Source organism: Oryx dammah, unplaced genomic scaffold (assembly GCF_014754425.2).
Source record: "Oryx dammah isolate SB20612 unplaced genomic scaffold, SCBI_Odam_1.1 HiC_scaffold_20, whole genome shotgun sequence".
Taxonomy (NCBI): Eukaryota; Metazoa; Chordata; class Mammalia; order Artiodactyla; family Bovidae; genus Oryx; species Oryx dammah.
Window position 1 is genome coordinate 38,594,209 of NW_024070204.1, and position 20,708 is coordinate 38,614,916.

General features: G+C 39.5%; 1 protein-coding gene across 1 annotated transcript in view; it reads right to left on the minus strand.

The window, feature by feature from the left end:
* The window catches only part of OXCT1 (3-oxoacid CoA-transferase 1), a 159,965-nt gene that overhangs the window by 22,869 nt on the left and 116,388 nt on the right, over positions 1 to 20,708 (minus strand). Inside the window, exon 14 of the mRNA XM_040262424.1 lies at positions 13,044 to 13,133. Within this exon, the coding sequence (XP_040118358.1) occupies positions 13,044 to 13,133 (90 nt within the window). The remainder of the gene's footprint in view (positions 1 to 13,043; positions 13,134 to 20,708) is intronic.

A 20,708-nucleotide genomic window follows, 5' to 3' on the forward strand; every position in this document is an offset into this window, starting at 1 on the left:
GCATACAAAAGTGTAAGACAGAAACTGAGTGAATTATACTTATTCTACTTCTTCTGCCTGCTCTCTCCTAAAGCTGCAATGTTTACATTCATCTGCTGAAAAGCAGGGCTACAAAGGCTGACTCTGCCAAAGGAATACTCCATATTTTGGTGGCAAAATGAAACCAAGGACAGGTCTCTCTTACGGGATGCCAAAATATGGAAGAAATCTGAGTGCCCCTGCCCTCACCCCTTCTTTCTATACACACACACACACAAGCACACACAGAACAGACATAAAAAACTGGGGAACACTCTATTACAAAGCCCACGGCTGTCAAATCACTGTGATGATTGATATGGTGCCTAGAAGAGAAACATGTGCCTTGCTAAAGAAAGAAAATCAAGGTACAGAGAATAAAAGGACAAGATGATGATCATATTACTCACACTGAGTTTATCCTCATGGGATATTTTTAGCCTTTACATAGCACCTATTTGGTCGGGATGCCAACAATCCACATAGGACTTCAGTGGAAAGACTCAGCTAGCTCTGAAGTGGAGAGCAATTGCTATTACAAATGGTTTTTACAAGTGGATGTAATAACAGTTTGTAGTTACACAGGCACATTCTCAGGGGAAGACCAGCCAAATGAGACAATAGATACAGTAAGTCATTTCCCTGAAAATAGTCTTTAGGGCTTTGAGACCTTAGAATAAAAGGCCATTTTTCTTCAATATAATACAAAGGTCTTTGTCATGGCCTTTTATTTTCTCTCCAAAGACTGCATCCTATGGTCTCTAGATGGAGGATGGCAGAGTCCAGGACTGAGCAGAAATTGTTTTCTCTTTCCATCCCTGAACTGTCAGCTTTCCATCCCTGAAGTGTCAGCTTTCCTATCAAGAACTATGGATACTCAAGATCACAGAACTTAATGTTATTCACTTAATTAAATTCTATAAGACATTTTAAAGGGCTTTATTGGTTGCTGGGCTGTGTTCTGCTATTTTCTTCCATTATAACATTTTTTTTTTTGCAGGCGTGTCCATCATTAAAGGACAAATAAAAAAGACAAAATCATGTGAGGATTTCTATTTTTAATGGTGAATATTATTTTTTTTCCCAAACAAGCCTAGCCAAGAAGTTTCATTAACAAATTATAAAACAGCGACAAGCTCTTATGAATGAAAAAAAATTAAACCAAATGCAACTGTTAATTATGAATTATCCTCACAAAAGAATACTTTATCTTGGAATACTTTTCAGCATTGCTGAAAATTATCTCAAGGATGTTTCTGAGAAAGCATTTTTTTAAAAAACTCTTTCATATTTGCGGCTTTTGGTAATATATTTGATCCAAATTAAAAAGGATGAATAAATCTCATCTATACTTTGTATAATTCCTCTGCACACACACAAAAAAAATACAAGGTAAAACAGTATTCAAGATTTCCATATGACACCTTTGCTATCATATATGAAATGGACTTAATAAAACTATTATTCACAAAGATTTATTCTCAACTTCACGACAAAAAAGACAAATGAACTTATATATGAAACAGAATCCGAGATCTAGAGAACAAACTTCTAATTGGGGGGAAAGGTGGGGAGGATGGACAGATGGGAGGTTGGAATTGACCTATACACACTGCTATATTTAAAACATAAAATCAACAAGAAGCTACTGTATAGTTCAGGGAACTTCGCTCAATATATTATAATAACCTAAATGGGAAAAGAACTTGAAAAAGAATAGATATATGTATATGTATAACTGAATCACTTTGTTGTACACCTGAAACTAATACAACATTGTTAATCAACTATACCCCAATATAAAAGTTAAAAAATAAGTTACATTATATTTAAAAAGCAAAGACAAAGTAAAACAGTATTCAACATTTTGATATGACTGCTTTGCTATCAGATACGGATTAGACTTAATAAAAATATTATTCACAAAGATTTATCCTCAGCTTCGTAAAAATATAATTATGACTCTTTTTATCCTTTAGAATCCAGGCCTCCTACTGTAATAAAAATAAAACCTAAGCCTGTTTCAGAAATAGAGCTCTCATTTATGTTCTCAAAAATAAGTACTGGAGCTTTGCCTGTTTCCAATAAATGACAACTATGACTGAATTTCTTTGCTTTTGTGCTCTGAGAGTTATACCCTTAGGAACACATTTCCAGTACACAATACTGAGAACAAAACACTTTCCTTTATATTGTTAGTGATGATGGTAGTTGCCAGACAGAAAAGTTTAGTAACAGAAAAGGGAGGCAGGATATATAGGTTCTTAGCTTGCGTCTGGTCTTCATTTTCTACTTGGTCTTAATTTTCTACTTGACCTTTATCAGAATGTTTAATCTCCATGAAATTTGGCTGGATTATCTTTAGAAGGAAAACAGTTAAGACTTACCACAGAAGAGTGTTATAATGATAAAATAGAGGCAGTTTATGAACATGTAACTGCTTGGAAAAAGTTAAAACTGTTCAAGTATGTTCAAATTAATGAATTCAACAGTTACTGATTCGTAATATGCACTGGGCATGATTTTCCTCAGCTGTTGTGATAGAAAGAGGCCCTGCCCTCATGGAACTCACATTCTAGTGCAGAAAGGAAAGGAAGAATCATCAGAAGAGGGCGGTGTTTCATTTTGTGTAATAGTCAGGGGAAGCTGCTCTGGTATTCTCAACAGAGATCTGACTGAACTGAGGCGGCAAGCCATGCAGATACCTGAGGAAGAGCTTTCCAGGCACAGAGAGTAACAAGCGCAGAGGCCCCGAGGCAGAGGGTGTTAGGAATGTTCCAGAAACTTACAGGAATAGAGTCTGGCTAGAGCTCAGTCCACTAGAGAAAGGAATGGCAAACCACTTCAGTATTCTTGCCTTGAGAACCCCATGAACAGTAGGAAAAGGCAAAATGATAGGATACTGAAAGAGGAACTCCCCAGGTCAGTAGGTGCCCAATATGCTACTGGAGATCAGTGGAGAAATAACTCCAGAAAGAAAGAAGGGATGGAGCCAAAGCAAAAACAATACCCAGCTGTGGATGTGACTGGTGACAGAAGCAAGATCCGATGCTGTAAAGAGCGATATTGCATAGGAACCTGGAATGTCAGGTCCATGAATCAAGGCAAGTTGGAAGTGGTCAAACAAGAGATGGCAAGAGTGAATGTCAACATTCTAGGAATCAGTGAACTAAAATGGACTGGAATGGGTGAATTTAACTCAGATGACCATTACATCTACTACTGCGGGCAGGAATCCCTCAGAAGAAATGGAGTAGCCATCATGGTCAACAAAAGAGTCTGAAATGCAGTACTTGGATGCAATCTCAAAAACGACAGAATGATCTCTGTTCATTTCCAAGGCAAACCATTCAATATCACAGTTATCCAAGTCTATGCCCCAACCAGTAACACTGAAGAAGCTGAAGTTGAACGGTTTTATGAAGACCTACAAGACCTTTTAGAACTAACACCCAAAAAAGATATCCTTTTCATTATAGGGGACTGGAATGCAAAAGTAGGAAGTCAAGAAACACCTGGAGTAACAGGCAAATTTGGCCTTGGAATGCAGAATGAAGCAGGGCAAAGACTAATAGAGTTTTGCCAAGAAAATGCACTGGTCATAGCAAACACCCTCTTCCAACAACACAAGAGAAGACTCTACACATGGACATCACCAGATGGTCAACACCGAAATCAGACTGATTATATTCTTTGCAGCCAAAGATGGAGAAGCTCTATACAGTCAAAAAAAACAAGACAAGGAGCTGACTGTGGCTCAGATCATGAACTCCTTATTACCAAATTCAGACTTAATTGAAGAAAACAGAGAAAACCGCTAGACCATTCAGGTATGACCTAAATCAAATCCCTTATGATTATACAGTAGAAATGAGAAATAGATTTAAGGGCCTAGATCTGATAGATAGAGTGCCTGATGAACTATGGAATGAGGTTCGTGACATTATACAGGAGACAGGGATCAAGACCATCCCCATGGAAAAGACATGCAAAAAAGCAAAATGGCTGTCTGGGGAGGCCTTACAAATAGCTGTGAAAAGAAGAGAGGTGAAAAGCAAAGGAGAAAAGGAAAGATATAAGCATCTGAATGCAGAGTTCCAGAGAATAGCAAGAAGAGATAAGAAAGCCTTCTTCAGCGATCAATGCAAAAAAATAGAGGAAAACAACAGAATGGGAAACACTGCAGATCTCTTAAAGAAAATTAGAGATAGCAAGGGAACATTTCATGCAAAGATGGGCTCGATAAAGGACAGAAATGGTATGGACTTAACAGAAGCAGAAGATATTAAGAAGAGGTGGCAAGAATACACAGAAGAACTGTACAAAAACGATCTTCATGACCCAGATAATCATGATGGTGTGACCACTCATCTAGAGCCAGACATCCTGGAATGTGAAGTCAAGTGGGCCTTAGAAAACATCGCTATGAACAAAGCTAGTGGAGGTGATGGAATTCAAGTGGAGCTATTTCAAATCCTGAAAGATGATGCTGTGAAAGTGCTGCACTCAATATGCCAGCAAGTTTGGAAAACTCAGCAGTGGCCACAGGACTGAAAAAGGTCAGTTTTCATTCCAATCCCAAAGAAAGGCAATGCCAAAGAATGCTCAAATTACCACACAATTGCATTCATCTCATGCTAGTAAAGTAATGATCAAAATTCTCCAAGCCAGGCTTCAGCAATACGTCAACTGTGAACTTCCTGATGTTCAAGCTGGTTTTAGAAAAGGCAGGGGAACCAGAGATCAAATTGCCAACATCTGCTGGATCATGCAAAAAGCAAGAGAGTTCCAGAAAAACATCTATTTCTGCTTTATTGACTATGCCAAAGCCTTTGACTGTGTGGATCACAATATACTGTGGAAAATTCTGACAGAGATGGGAATACCAGACCACCTGACCTGCCTCTTGAGAAATCTGTATGCAGGTCAGGAAGCAACAGCTAGAACTGGACATGGAACAACAGACTGGTTCCAAATAGGAAAAGGAGAGCACCAAGGCTGTATATTGTCACCCTGCTTATTTAACTTATATGCAGAGTACATCATGAGAAACGCTGGACTGGAAGAAGCACAAGCTGGAATCAAGATTGCCGGGAGAAATATCATAACCTCAGATATGCAGATGACACCACCATTATGGCAGAAAGTGAAGAGGAACTAAAAAGCCTCTTGATGAAAGTGAAAGAGGAGAGTGAAAAAGTTGGCCTAAAGCTCAACATTCAGAAAACGAAGATCATGGCATCTGGTCCCATCACTTCATGGCAAATAGATGGAGAAACAGTGGAAACAGTGTCAGACTTTATTTTTGGGGGGCTCCCAAATCACTGCAGATGGTGGTTGCAGCCATGAAATTAAAAGACTCTTACTCCTTGGAAGAAAAGTTATGACCAATCTAGATAGTATTTTCAAAAGTAGAGACATTACTTTGCTGACTAAGTCCGTCTAGTCAAGGCTATGGTTTTTCCTGTGGTCATGTATGGATGTGAGAGTTGGACTGTGAAGAAGGCTGAGCGCCAAAGAATTGATGCTTTTGAACTGTGTTGGAGAAGACTCTTGAGAATCCCTTGGACTGCAAGGAGATCCAACCAGTCCATTCTGAAGGAGATCAGCCCTGGGATTTTTTTGGAAGGAATGATGCTAAAGCTGAAACTCCAGTACTTTGGCCACCTCATGCGAAGAGTTGACTCATTGGAAAAGACTCTGATGCTGGGAGGGATTGGGGGCAGGAGAAGGGGACGACAGAGTATGAGATGGCTGGATGGCATCACTGACTCGATGGACATGAGTCTGAGTGAACTCTGGGAGTTGGTGATGGACAGGGAGGCCTGGTGTGCTGCGATTCATGGGGTCACAGAGTTGGACACAACTGAGTGACTGAACTGAACTGAGAGCTCAGTAGGCAAGTGGGAGAATCCCAGTAGCTGGAATCACAGAGGTACTGGGATTGATGGTGACAAACCAGGGAGGGCCTTAGAGATAATATGTAGCACTCTGAACTTGATCAATGGGAGATGGGAAGCCATGGAGGGTTTCTGAGCCCAGAAAGAAGTAATATAATCTGACTTATATTTTAGAAACATCACTCCTTCCACTGTGTGGAGAACTGTGTGTGTGTGTCTTTCCATCCAAATCTTTTTTTCTCTGACAATAGGGATCTCAACTTGCATTGCCCTCCAACACCAGTGCCTATTCCTCTGACCTGCAACACACAGGTCCCTTCAAACTTTGCCTCATCCATCAGATCTCCATGCAAATGCTGCATCCCATGAGATGCACTCTGATGTGTAACTATTCTAAGGATTGGTTTCTATGACTCTATCCTCATAAGACTCTGATCTGTCTAAATGAAGGACCACATCTTTCTATTTTTAACTTCCTCAGAGCCTATTATAGTGCTTGGCATATAGTAGGTACTCAACAAATATTTGGTGCCTGCAGAAACAAGTAAATTAACATACTTACATACAATAATTCTGCTAAATTTCCAGAAAAAGCATCAAAAAATATTCATCAGAGGCGGGAAGGTGCTAAGCCAGCAAATTAATAAAAAGCTGGTTCATTTATATTTGATGGGATAGAGGTCGAAGTGAGCCATATATAAAAAAGAAAGAGAACAGAACATGGAAACAACTAAGAACTTGAAACAACACGATGTATTTGTAGAGATCCTAGAAGAAGTGAAGCCCTGGAAACAGAATGAGGTGGGCTGCTGGAAAGTTGATGATAAAAGATTGGGAGGCTCAGGTAAGCTAAATAATGTGGCCCTAATTCAATCCAGCTTTAGTTTGAGACTAGTCACTTTGGCAGTGGCACGGCATGACTGGTTACCAGGAAAGAAAGTCTGTCTAGCAGTAAGAGGAACTTTGGGATGCTATGCAGATGTGACAAGGACCTAAACAAGCAGAAATGGACAGGATGGAGCAGATTACAGGGGTGTTGTGGATACAATACGTACAGTGCTTGGTGCCAGGGGAGGGGCAGAAATTCCATGGGTAATTTCCAGAAGGGGCAGGGACATCACCACTTCTCCAGTTGGGCTAGCAGATGGAAGATTTTTAGAGGAAATGACGATTTTACTTGTATAAGTGTTACAGTTGAGGTAGTTATGGAACAATTGGGGGGAGTTATCTAATAGGGAAGAAATACAGTCCTAAAATTCATCAGACAATTCCAGTGTGGAAATAAGGATCAGGGACTCACTAAGTGAAGAATAACAGTTGGGGCCAAAAATTTATATAGCATCCAAGAAAGATGCAGAGGGTCAGAGGTGCAGAGGGCCTTGGATGAAGTTACATGGAGCCCTGGAGGAACTAATAAAAAAGAAGATGTGGTGACTAGGGATCCAGATTGTTGAGAACAGCTTTGCACTGGGGTAGCATGTGGTTTACAACTTTGGGTCCAAGGCTATAGTTAAGGGCTTTCTCAAAAGACCAGAGAGGGGGCAAAGAAAGTCCAAAGAAATGGGCTTTATCTTTAAGAGTATGATCCAGAAATTACATGGGTTCAAATGCCCAAATCCCACTGACTCAAACTTGGTCACATGGATTGACGGCAGGAGGAGAAGGTGATGACAGAGGATGAGATGGTTGGATAGCATCACTAACTCAATGGACATGAGTTTGAGTAAGCTCTGAGAGATGTGAAGGACAGGGAAGCCTGGCGTGCTGCAGTCCATGGAGTCGTGAAGAGTCAGACACGATTTTGTGACTGAACAACAACACGCAAGGGAGGTCTAGAGAATGTACTCTGTCACTGGGCTACAATGTGCCCAGCTAAAGCCTGGGAGGGTTCAAATACAAAAGGGAAGAAGGGGAGATGGGTACTAAGTGACACAATTCTGTTGCTTTCTTTTAAATATTTTGCTGAGAGAATTCTCTGGTGGTGGTCCAGTGGTGAGGGCTCCTTGCTGTCCCTGCTGAGTGAGAGCAAGGAGTTCAATCCCACAAGCCAAATGACATGGCCAATAAAAAAATAAATGAATATTTTGCTGATATCCATCTCAACAAAGCAAGGATAGCTTTGACCAGGAAAAAAGAAAAAAAAAGAAAGAATTCTGAAACCTGATGCTTCCAGAAAATGGCCAGTGGGTGGGATGGTGATACAGAGATAACTGTATGGTGATACAGAGGTAACTCCTGTGAGGATGCAGCATGGAATCGTATGATGAACATGGACTAAACCAAACTGAGTAAAATATCAAGCTCTGCCGCTGACCTGGACAAGTTTCTGACCTGCCTACATCCCAGCCTTACATTACAGGGTCACTGAGTGGTTAATAGATTCAGTATCTACAATGCCATACACAGAGCCTTGCACCTAGTGAGGACTCAAACTCATACTCCTTTCCCCCATTTCTCCCCATTTTTAGAGGGCAAAAGAAGGACATGCCAAGAGATCAAAAGAAGATAAGAAAGAAGGTGGATAGACACCAAAAACTACCACTACTTTTTTGTAATTTTGCCTGGAACCTTGATGCCTAAGTTTAAATGAAAGCCACTCTACAATGGCAGTCTGACACCAGTGCCTGCTCTATGTCTCCAGAGGCAGTTTCAAGGCAAGGAAAATGTTATGATGGTTACTCTAGAGCAGCACGGTAGGCAGCCAGGCTTCAAATACCAGAAGCTGCTGGCTGGCTGCAAAGACTTTCAAGGAAAGTTTCCTTCGTTTGATTAAAACATTTGTAAACATTAGGTCATGCTATATTTGTGAGTAACCTACAACTATAACCCTATAGATGAAGAAAAGGAACAAAAAGCTATACTTAAGACCAGCTGATGGCTCCATCCACTTACTGAAAAAAAAATTAGCAGCCCAAGAATACAAGATTATATTTCTTTCTTCAGATTTTAATTCTTCACTGCAAACTATCCACTCTGTATTTTAGAAAACTGTAGGGATTCTCCCCCTAGGCTGTCCGATTAGTCATAAGGCAGTAGAAGTTACCTGGCATGTCTAAAAGAACTGGTCATTAACTGGAGAGGCCACTAGGAGTGAAAGAACTCTCCTTTCTCTTTTCTTTCCAACCTCTACCAATCTTCAGGCAGACAAAAGATGCAGGAAAGATGTGGTGAGGTCCTTGTGTTTCCTTAAGTTGGGCCAGTAACAATGAGTCCAGGTGAACAATATATAGTAGAAATCACATTCCAGGAGTAAAAAGTGAAGGTGGCAAGAAAGAAAACCTCTTCTTTTGGTTAGTCTTCAAGGGTTGTTGTTATTTAGTTGCTAAGTCACGTCCCATGCTAGTAAAGTAATGCTCAAAATTCTCCAAGCCAACAATATGTGAACCGTGAACTTCCAGATGTTCAAGCTGGTTTTAGAAAAGACTGAGGAACCAGAGACCAAATTGCCAACATCTGCTGGATCAGGCAAAAAGCAAGAGAGTTCCAGAAAAACATCTATTTCTGCTTTATTGACTATGCCAAAGCCTTTGACTGTGTGGATCACAATATACTGTGGAAAATTCTGACAGAGATGGGAATACCAGACCACCTGACCTGCCTCTTGAGAAACCTATATGCAGGTCAGGAAGTAACAGTTAGAAATGGACATGGAACAACAGACTGGTTCCAAATAGGAAAAGGAGTACGTCAAGGCTGTATATTGTCACCCTGCTTATGTAACTTCTATGCAGAGTACATCATGAGAAACGCTGGGCTAGAAGAAGCACAAGCTGGAATCAAGACTGCCGGGAGAAATATCAATCACCTCAGATATGCAGATGACACCACCCTTATGGCAGAAAGTGAAGAGAAACTAAAACGCCTCTTGATGAAAGTGAAAGTGGAGAGTAAAAAAGTTGGCTTAAAGCTCAACATTCAGAAAATGAAGATCATGGCATGAGGTCCCATCATTTCATGGGAAATAGATGGGGAAACAGTGGAAACAATGTCAGACTTTATTTTGGGGGGCTCAAAAATCACTGCAGATGGTACTGCAGCCATGAAATTAAAAGACGCTTACTCCTTGGAAGAAAAGTTATGACCAACCTAGATAGCATGTTGAAAAGCAGAGACATTACTTTTTGCTAACAAAGATCCATCTAGTCGAGGCTATGGTTTTTCCAGTGGTCATGTATGGATGTGAGAGTTGGATTGTGAAAAAAGCTGAGCTCTGAAGAATTGATGCTTCTGAACTGTGGTGTTGGAGAAGACTCTTGAGAGTTCCTTGGACTGCAATGAGATCCAACCAGTCCACTCTAAAGGAGATCAGTCCTGGGATTTCTTGGAAGGAATGATGCTAAAGCTGAAACTCCAGTACTTTGGCCACCTCATGTGAAGAGTTGACTCATTGGAAAAGACTCTGATGCTGGGAGAGATTGGGGGCAGGAGGAGAAGGGGATGACAGAGTATGAGATGGCTGGATGGCATCACTGACTCAATGGACATGAGTCTGAGTGAACTCTGGGAGTTGGTGATAGACAGGAAGGCCTGGCGTGCTGCAATTCATGGGGTCGCAAAGAGTCGGACACAACTGAGTGACTGAACTGAACTGAACTGAACTGAAGTCATGTCCAACTCTTTTGCAACCCCATGGACTGTAGCCCATCAGGCTCCTCTGTCCATGGGATTTCCCAAGCAAATATACTGTAGTGGGTTGCCATTTTCTTTTCCAGGGCATCTTTCCAACCCAAGGATCGAACGTGTGTCTCTTGCATTGGCAGGTGGATTCTTTATCACTGAGCAAACAGGGAAGCCCAGTTTTCAAGGTTATCTAACTATGAAGTATGAAGAAATCACTATTATTACTGCATCCTCCTGTCAATGGTTGTTCAACTGCTTGTTGTGATTTTGGGACTCTCGCAAGAGGAGATAGATAAACACACGTCCTTCTATTCCGCCATCTTGAACCAATCTCTTAATCACAAGAATACTTTTTGTTAGTTTGTTCAATTGAAAGTATCTAGGGAAAATATCTAACTTCAGTTCTGGTCTAAAAGTCAGTGCCAATTTCCTCACTGAGAGAAGAAAAACAAGAAATGCTAAAAAAAAAAAAAAAAAAAAAAAAAGTATCTTCCTTCTATGAAAAGCTTTAATAAGGGCTTCTAATCAGAAGTTTGAAGTGCCATGTTTCCTCTATCAAAAATTCCAGCTGAGGAGAAAGAAAACAGTTTGAGGGGAAAAGAGAAGTGAGAGAGAGAGAATTTGCTAAATACAGGCCCAATGTTTTGAAAACGAATGCACAAAAATAATCTGAAATGAGTCGGACTTCACTGCCTATGCGTCAACATTGAAGGAACAACAAAAGGAAAGTCGGCAAGAGTTTCCTCCAAACAGACATTATGTTCTGGAAAAAATTTGGATTTGATTTGCACGCTTGGCATTCTTTTGTCTCTGAAATGGAGTGTTTTGGATGCTTTTTGCCAGGCACTGCTCAGAAGTCACCTGTGTTGGTTTCATTTTTATTGTTCCATATTTATGCTTCACGGCTCAGTTTTCAGTGTTTAGTAAGCAATTTATGATAATTTTGTATTTATTACAGTTTTCACAATGAAACCGCTTCATGACACATATCATTCTGTAACAGAACTCCCCATGGGAAGCAAGTCAAATGCAAATCTTTCAGATCCAGGCTCTCCAACAACACTTCATCACCAAATAAAAAAAGTGAAAATGAACTACCACTTCCACTCAAAATAGCAGGTATCAAGGAGAAGACCCTGATGCTGGGAAAGATCAAGGGCAGGAGGAGAAGAGAACGACAGAGGGCAAGATGGCTGAATGGCGTCACTGATTCAATGGACACGAGTTTGAACAAAATTTGGGAGATAGTGAAGGACAGGGAAGCCTGGCGTGCTGCAGTCCAGGACTTAGCAACTGAACAACAACAACAAGGTGAAAACAAATAGTTTTTGTTTCAAAACTAAGAATTTTAAAAGAAGAATGATCAAAGGGCATAGAGAGTAAAAAAGCGTACTTGTCACTCAATATCAACTTTGCAAATTATCAGAAGCCCAGGGATTCGGGTCAGGAAGGCAATTAAGCTCAGCTGGTTCAAATATAAATAAGAAAGGAATAAGAAAGTAAGTCATACTGATAGCTTGGCATTTAGAAGACTGGGCTTCAAAGTCAGAGGTATCAGGACTAATCTCAATTCCACTAGTTATGTGACCTCAGGCAAGTACTTAACTTCACTGAAACTCTGTTTCTGGACCCACAACAAATACCTATATCAAGCTCATGGGCTTGTACAGGCAAATGCACACAGAGCTTAGTGTACCTTTGGAGCACAGTAAGCTCAATGAATGGAAGCCATCACCATTGTAGGATAATGATATCATCATCATCATTAATTACACACCACGAGGTCAAGGATTCTTGTCCATTTTTAGTCACAGCCAAATTCCAGCAGTGCCCGACACAGAATAGGCATTCAGTAAACACTGAATAATTTATCAAAATAAAAGTGTAATATTCTTCAGAATAGACCACTTGCTGTTACCAAGCCCATCATTTTCTAACACTTTCTCAAAATGGCAACTCCATAGCCTTGGTAAAAGGCCATATTATCCATATGAAAATAACTGCTTTAAAAAACCCACATTCTGTTGCATTTTCATTTTTCACAGAAATAGCAACCACTATAACCATCTTTCAACCTGAATCAGAATTCACTGGCAGTCCAGTGGTTAGGACACTGAGCTTCCACCGTATGGCAGAACAAGTTCAATTCCTGGTTGGGGAACTAATATCCCTCATGCCGCCGGGTGTGGCCCCCAAATTAAAAATATCTACAAACCTGAATCAACACCTCTTCCCTAACATCTTTTCACTGCCTTTGAAGACATGATAGCTTTTACCTTTAATGTGCACGTGAGGCAAATAATCAAAGAATGCCCTGATGTTTGCTTCAAAGTTAAACAACCATTTAGCTGAATGATAATAAATAACTGTATTTGCAATGTTTTGGTCTAAAATATAAACACTATCAAGTTGAGTGATCCAGAGCAAACAATAAAAACCACAGCCACATGACCTGGTGCACAGGATTTCAGCCTAGTGTGAATTTCCAAAAGTAGCCCTCCTTACCTTTGCAGAATGTTCCATGGTGACCACTACTTTGGTTCTGGCACTGGACACTAGATCCATAGCCCCTCCCATTCCTTTCACCATCTTTCCCTGCAAAACAAACAGAAAATAAGAAGTAATTTTCAACCTTTCAGTATGTGGTGTAACAAAATTAACTTGCAAGAAGTTGCTGGAATAATTAATCAGAAAAACTCATTGACCTTCATTGCTTAGTACTTGAACTTTATCACCTTAATATTCTGTTGTTCTCTATTATTCTGTGGCTGAAGGATAAGTTCAGGATAAATATTACTATGTCACATTTATTAAATATAGCTAACATTATTACATAAAAGAAAGATTAGCAATAAGGCAATCAGTGGATAAGAAAAGCCTCAAGAATCTTTCCAAAATTCTGGGCACATTACTACTATCAGAATAACAGGAGATTAAAATCTATATACCCCTGACATTAATTTCTTTCTTTTTAAACATACAATTGGCATCACTGAGTCTTCAATCACAGACCCTTTCTAAAGCACTCTCTTGGATGTCCTGCAGATTAAATGCCACTAGGTAATAAACTAATGCATTCTTGGTATTTCCCTAGTAATGATTAATATGAAAGGTGGGTCTGTCTTTCTAAAACTTGGCACTCCTCTTGCTCTTACAAAAATAAACCAAAACAAAAATACATATTTCTGTGAAGCAAAAACGGAAAACAGAAGCAGAGTTCAGGATCCTTTCATCAAGACAATTCTATTGTTGTTCATCTGTCCAGCTCCTCATTCATTAAACATTTACCAACCACCTTCTCTGTGCCACATACTCTGAATAATTCCCACTGCCTAGTCTGTCTCCTGGTTACAGAATTTAGGAAAAAGCAAGTGCTTCCAGAGATGATGAAATAAATTCTTACTCAAGTAGATTGACAAGAAATGTTTCTAACACTGAAACCTCCTGAAAATTTAATATATTTTTTCATAGTCCTCTTGCTGATTTGACAGTAAATGCTTACAGGGCTCCTGGCTCCTTCCCCCTAATTTCATAGCTTTAAGGAGATTAGGCAATACACTCACACCTGGCTTTAAAACAGTCTCAAATCCCCTGACTTCAGAAACATTTTAGAGGTCAATGCAACACTGCATGAACATGAATTAGGAAATAGAAAAGGGAGTAAGTAGTCAGGATATCTTCGTGGTTTGGACCTTGTCATTAACTGACATGAGAAGCATGGCAATGGTTGGAGAGTGGAGCAAGAAAGGAGTAGAAGAGACCAAATGAGTCTGTCTTCAGAGATTAAGACTGCTATGAAGCAGAATATCCATGTAGGAATGTCTAATTTTATATTTCTATAAGTCATGCCTTCAGCCTTACTTGACTGCAATTTTAATAAGTTAAGCACCAAGTCATAATATTTCTGTAGAGAACACTGATATGTTACGGTACAAAATACGAAAGTTATAGATGGAAGCAGTGAATGTCTATCATAAACTCTAAATCTTAGAAGTTTGAGATTTTTAAAGCATCAGAAGACACTAAAGGTAGTCCATTTAAAAATATCTCAAACTGCTGTGGTAAGAATATCAGCCAGTCTGAGCTTCCACACAGGGTTTCCCTGGGCAGACTAAGAGTGTAAGTGCCAAAGAATGAGAAAGCCAAAGAAAATTGGAAACTAAGTTAGTGCATTAAATGTTCCTTGAATTAAAACAAAATTCTTTGAATTAGAATATACCACAGTCCAATTTTGTCCATTGTGACACAATGATACTGGTAAAAGTTTATGACAGCCTCAAAAAAGAAGCTTGTCCATTTTAGGTGAATCTGATGTATGTATTTTAAACCGCTGTCAATTATTTAAGAAAGACTTATAGAGTACCAACCAGGCACATAAAACTGTGCTGGCAGGAATATTAAGAGCTATAAAACATGCTGGAAAGAACTAGCTCTTTGTTTCTGTTAAAAAGAACTTTATCCCTTGACTCAATGTAAACGAACAGCCTTCATCATGCAAAGGAATTCAAGTGATCTAATGTCCTGTCCTCAAAGCACATGCTATGTTTCAAAGCACTCTTCTTTAACTTACACATTTGTTTCCAAGAGTAAAAAATGCACAAGATTAAGTGCAGAACACCTGAGATCTATTAACCCATTGTGTGCCGTGTGCAAAACACCGAGAGACAGGTTAATCCCTGGGTCATGATCCCCTCAGGAGGCCATGGGAACCCAACTCCAGTATTCGTGCCTGGAGAATCTCATGGACAGAGGAGCCTACAGTCCATGGCTACAGTCCATGGGGTTGCAAAGAATTGGACACCACTGACGTGATGTAGCATGTACACGCACAAATCTCTCTGAATTTGGGCTCATTTCTTCATAATTCAGGAATAAGAATATCTGCCGTACCATAAAGCTGTTGTAAGGAATGGATGAAATAATGTATGAAAACTGTGGAATAAACAAAAGTTTCTAAGTTTACCGACTTACATATTCAGTCAATTCTGTTTCCTGAGTGTCTAACATAAGCCTGACAGTACTGGGTGCTAGAGTTAGAGATGATCAAGACAGGCTTCTTTCCTCATAAATTTCACCACTGAGGGAAGGGAAAGCATCCTTGTGTAATTAAAGAGACTGGAACCAAACCTCTTCCCTGTAAAAGAAGCATTCTCCACCTCTCCCTCATCCCAAGTCAGAGCTAAGTGCCTCTTCCCTGTGTCCTTGGCACTATTCGGTATGTGATTCTATCATAGTGAATGTCAACTCTCCTTTTCTTTCTGTCATTGTACTGCTCATTATTATTATTACTACATTATAGGGGCTCGGATGAATAAGTGGATGAATGGCTTCAAGCTCTAGCAGAACACTGCAGATGCAAATGCTGACTGTGCCTGGAGAGGCAGGAATGGGAGGAAGAGGCTGGGGCAGGGGGGTGTCACAGAAGAGATGCTTCACAAAAGCAGCCTGCCAAATGGGAAAGAGAACAGCAGTGACCCCTAAGGGAAAGCAATTCTAGCAAGTTAACAGGAAAAACTTTCAAATGTTTGTTTTCATATTTTTTTTAAGTAAGTTCATTGTATTAGAAAAAGAAAATACAACATTTCCTTCCATTTCAATTCCCAAGTGATTTCTGAAACCGCATCAATTACTAAAGGAAAACAACTGATTCTATCTATACCAGCAGAAAAAAACAGTTATATAAGACATACTCTCTGAAGCAGGTGGGAAATTCAACACAGTCTCTCAGCCCCACTCAGCAGGCACTCCTCTGGGACTCAACTACTTCCATATCCCAGTTCTCTACTGCAGCTGGGGAAGACATGTGCCTGAGTGCTAGACAACGGAAGAGAGGGAGGAGACATCTGTGGTTTCAGGTTCTGGCCCATAAAAACCTCTCACATGGAATCCTGCATGCTCCTTCAAGTTCTATAATCTGGACACTGACATTGTAGATGACTGAGTTTCCTTTAGCTTGAGTCCTTCAATGACCATGTGGAGCAGAGCCCACTTATTCAGAAACAAACTGCATTGTTCAATACAAGTGAAAAATAAACATATAAGGTGCCAAACCACTGAAGTCAGGAGGCTTATCTCTTACATCAGCTAGTGTGACTAATAAAATGGTGTGTTGTCCAAAACAGTTCTATGTAAGGGACAGAATTCTGCACAGAAACAGAACCAACTGTTACAGCTGCACAACAGTGGGGGACCTGAGGCCTCTTAAGGAGACGTTTTACCACTGCTCTTTTGGGGGGGTTGTGACTCAGCCAGATACTGTCCTAGGCACTGTAATTACCTGTTTATCCAAATGTCCTACACACTGCTTGACATTTGATAGAGTTGAGACACAGATCTCATCTCCATCTTCATCTCCCTCCTAGAAACCCTATATCCTATTCAATATACAAAATAAAACGCTGATAAAACAGAGAGGTTAAGGAGCTAAAAATATACTTTTAAATAAATCACAAGAGAGAAAGTGGTATTTAGAGAAAAACAGGCCTATAATAAAGAAGAGATTCTGGGCACGATTGAAGCACTGGGCCAGGGTGACACAAAGTATGGCTTTCTTTAGAATCTCATCAGCAAGTACACATTTCTTGAATGGGGCAACTTTAGTTCTGAAATGTATTCTGGCTAGCATAATGGGGAGATGATTGCTGGATACTCATTTCATAGCCAGCTCATTTTATGGATTGACTCTGACATCAAGTATGAAAAGAATACTGAAATAAAATGCACTAGAATGCTGCATCCTGTATTATTTAATATGACAGTTATAAAACTTTTCTAAAAAGATACTGACTCAAGTGTTATCCTCCATTCACAAATATTTCCAGGGTCTATTATGAACCAGGAACTAAAGAATTAGGAATAAAAAATGAATATGATCATCTACCTCTTTTTCCTAGGAAATATATTTAAACCCAAATAAATATTTTAAACACATTTTTATTTACTTTGATCCTATTTCCTAATATCAGAATTCTGAAGAAAAGTGAAGGAAATCATTAAAATACCATTTAAAATAAAACATAAAACATACTGAAAGTGATTCTTGCCATCATCTTTATCATTAGTATATAAAAGTAATGGCTTATTTTCAGATCTGTTACCTCTAAATATTCTGTTCTTAAGTGAGAAACAATGTACAGTCTACAGAAACAACTTTTAAAGCATTTTAAACTAATGCTATGTGCCCCACTGAAAAATGTGAATCAAGTGTAAGAAAAAGGGAAAGATAGCTGTTATTTATTAATAAAGCTAGTGTTTGTTGTTCAGTATTAAATACTAGAACATTAAGAATCTATCTCAACCCAAATGTAAGCTTCTTTACTTCTATCTCAGTTCCCCATTATTTAAAAATGTTCTAGGATAGAAAAGGGCCTCTAAACATGTTCCCAGCTAAAGTGCAGGATAGAGGGAAAGTAAAAACCATAATAATCAACATTGTTTAAACAAAGAGAGAAAGGTTATAGAAGATTGAAATTTTGCTTTAGCTTAGCAAAGTTATAACAGAAGTACAGCAGAATATTTCTCTTTTCTGTTATACCTTGTATTCAAAACCAAGAAAAATGTGACTTTCTTTTCTAAGATTAATGTATATTTCCCAGGACAGGTGAATTGATCATGTAAACCAATTAATATGTAACTAGAAGTGAAATAATAGTCTCTACTGCTAAGTAAATTGACAAAATTGCTTGTAACAAGTATCAGTTATCAATCATAATATGGGCTGAAAAGAAAAGCATTATATAAAAAGCAATACTTGAATAAACTCAAAATTTCATTTTAGTAAGCACCCTTGCTCCTGTTCTCTCTGAGATCTTGTTTCATCAATTATCCCCCTCTCTGTAGATTCTTCAGTACACTGAGGTCCGATTTCTGTCTTGATCATGCCCTTGAAGTGAGAACTACTCAATCCATTCTCTAATATTTAATCATTTGATTCAGTAATACTGAGGGTTTATTTTATACATTCCTGGGCCTTTTCACAACATTTTACATTCTTGTCCACCAACTTCTGAACACTCGCTATACTCACTGGCTTCCACGGTTCATAAAATACCTCCTACTCTCTTTCAGGCCCCTTCTCACATCCTTTTTCCCACACCAGCTTTGTGTGTTGGCCAACTTAAAACCTCTACCCTTGGGCTCCTGCTCTTGTTACTACTTGTTCTCCATGAGTGACTTCATCTGTGTGCTCATGATATAAATCACTCCATCTCTGATGTTTCTAAAACCACATTTCAGCTCAAATCTTTGCTCTGAGTTTCAGATTTCAATATCCACCAGTCAACCCTGTGGCACAATCTATTGGCTGATTCCCCCAAATAATTTCCTCTCGTTTCTGGGCAATTGGCTACATTTCCCAGCCTTCCTTGAAGTTAGGTTCATCATATGGATAATCTCTGACCAATGGAACAGGGTGAAAGTGATATATAATACTTCCAAGATTGGACCATAAAATCTTCCAAGAACAAGGTTCCTGTTTTTCCCCTTCCTGCAAACTACATGTTGAAGATGGTACAGCCACGGAACAGGAGAAATCTCAATCCCTGAATTACTGAACAGAAGACAGCTGTCTGCCAATAAGGAGTAATCATTCTGGTCCTATGGGAGTGAGAACTAAAAACTTCTATTATAGTATGTTAATTATTCATGCCTCAACTCAGTATAGTCCAAACGAAATTAAGCATCTTTTCCAAGGCAAATCTCATCTGTCCACCAACTTCCTATTTCTGTTAGTGGCCAACCATCTCAGAGACTGAATCAGAAATGTTTCCATCTCTTGCTTCTCCTTCACTATCTATGTACAATCAATGAGTCATTCAATCACAATATTTCTTGAGTTTGACCATTTCTTACCCTAGATAAGATCTTTAAGACTTCTTCCCAAGTGGTGTTATAACATCCCTAGTAGTAAACCTGTGTCCAGCCTTGACCTTGGAAATATGCTGTGCTTAGTCTCTCAGTGATGTCTGTTTCTTTGCGACCCCAGGGACTGTAGCTCGCCAGGCTCCTCTGTCCATAGGGATTCTCCAGGCAAGAATACTGGAGTGGGTTGCCATCCCCTCCTCCAGGAGATCTTCCCAACCCAAGGATGGAACCCAGATGTCCCGCATTGCAGGCAGATTCTTTACCATCTGAGCCACCAGAGAAGCCCCTTGACCTTCTCAAATCTTTCCAACTCACAACCTCAAAAATAATCTTCCTATAATTAGCATTTTATATCATTCCTCTGCTTAAGACTCTCCACTAGTTCCCCAGTGCTGCAGGGTAAAGCCTAAGCACCTCACTCAGTCTGGCATACAAACCATGATGGCCTGGCCTGAACCCTCCTCATCTCCTTACACCCCAGTTCCCATGTTTATTCCAGGAACAGTGAGTTTCTGGTCTACCACATATGGCTTTGCATTATGCTATAAGGCTCTACCCTCATTCTATCAAGTGTACTCCAGTTACCCTTTATGTATCAATCGTGATTACCTCTCCCAGGAAGCATCCACATGCCTCTGCCCCATCCCAACAACAAGACAGATTAGGGACCTCTCTTTGCTGCCCTCACAGCATCCCTGCTCAGTCTCATTGCAGAATCGGTCACATGGCCTGCATTAGGGTCAGGGCTGATGTTCCACTGGCAAGTAGTGATGAGGCCTCATCACTAATCAATCCAGGTAACTATAACTGAAATTATCCCTCATGAGAAGCATACCATTGCCCTCTCTAACAAACTCTGTCCCAACCACCACCACCATATAACAACTTTAAACACAATACCACGCCTCCAAGACAATCCAGCTATGACTACCATATGCTGTGATCAATCACATCTATTGTGATTCATCAGTATCTGTCCACTAAAGAAATCAATTATCTTCAAATAGGAAAAAGGAGCCCTAGCTATTAACTACACTGATTCTCCCATTTTGTAAAAGTATAAATACCACTCAATAGTGTCTACATAATTCACTTTTGAGTTGAGTGAATGTGGGTGAATTCAGCTCAACCTACTTCAGGTAAATAAAAAAATTTCAATGTGCATAAAATTGATTGCAGGTCATTAACTCCACCTTTATACAAGAAATTGATTATAAATTTACTAAGTGAATAATTAAAAGTAGAAAATTTTAATATTTTCTTTTCCTAAGGTATAAGCAATATATGATGAAGTTTCCCTGAGTTATA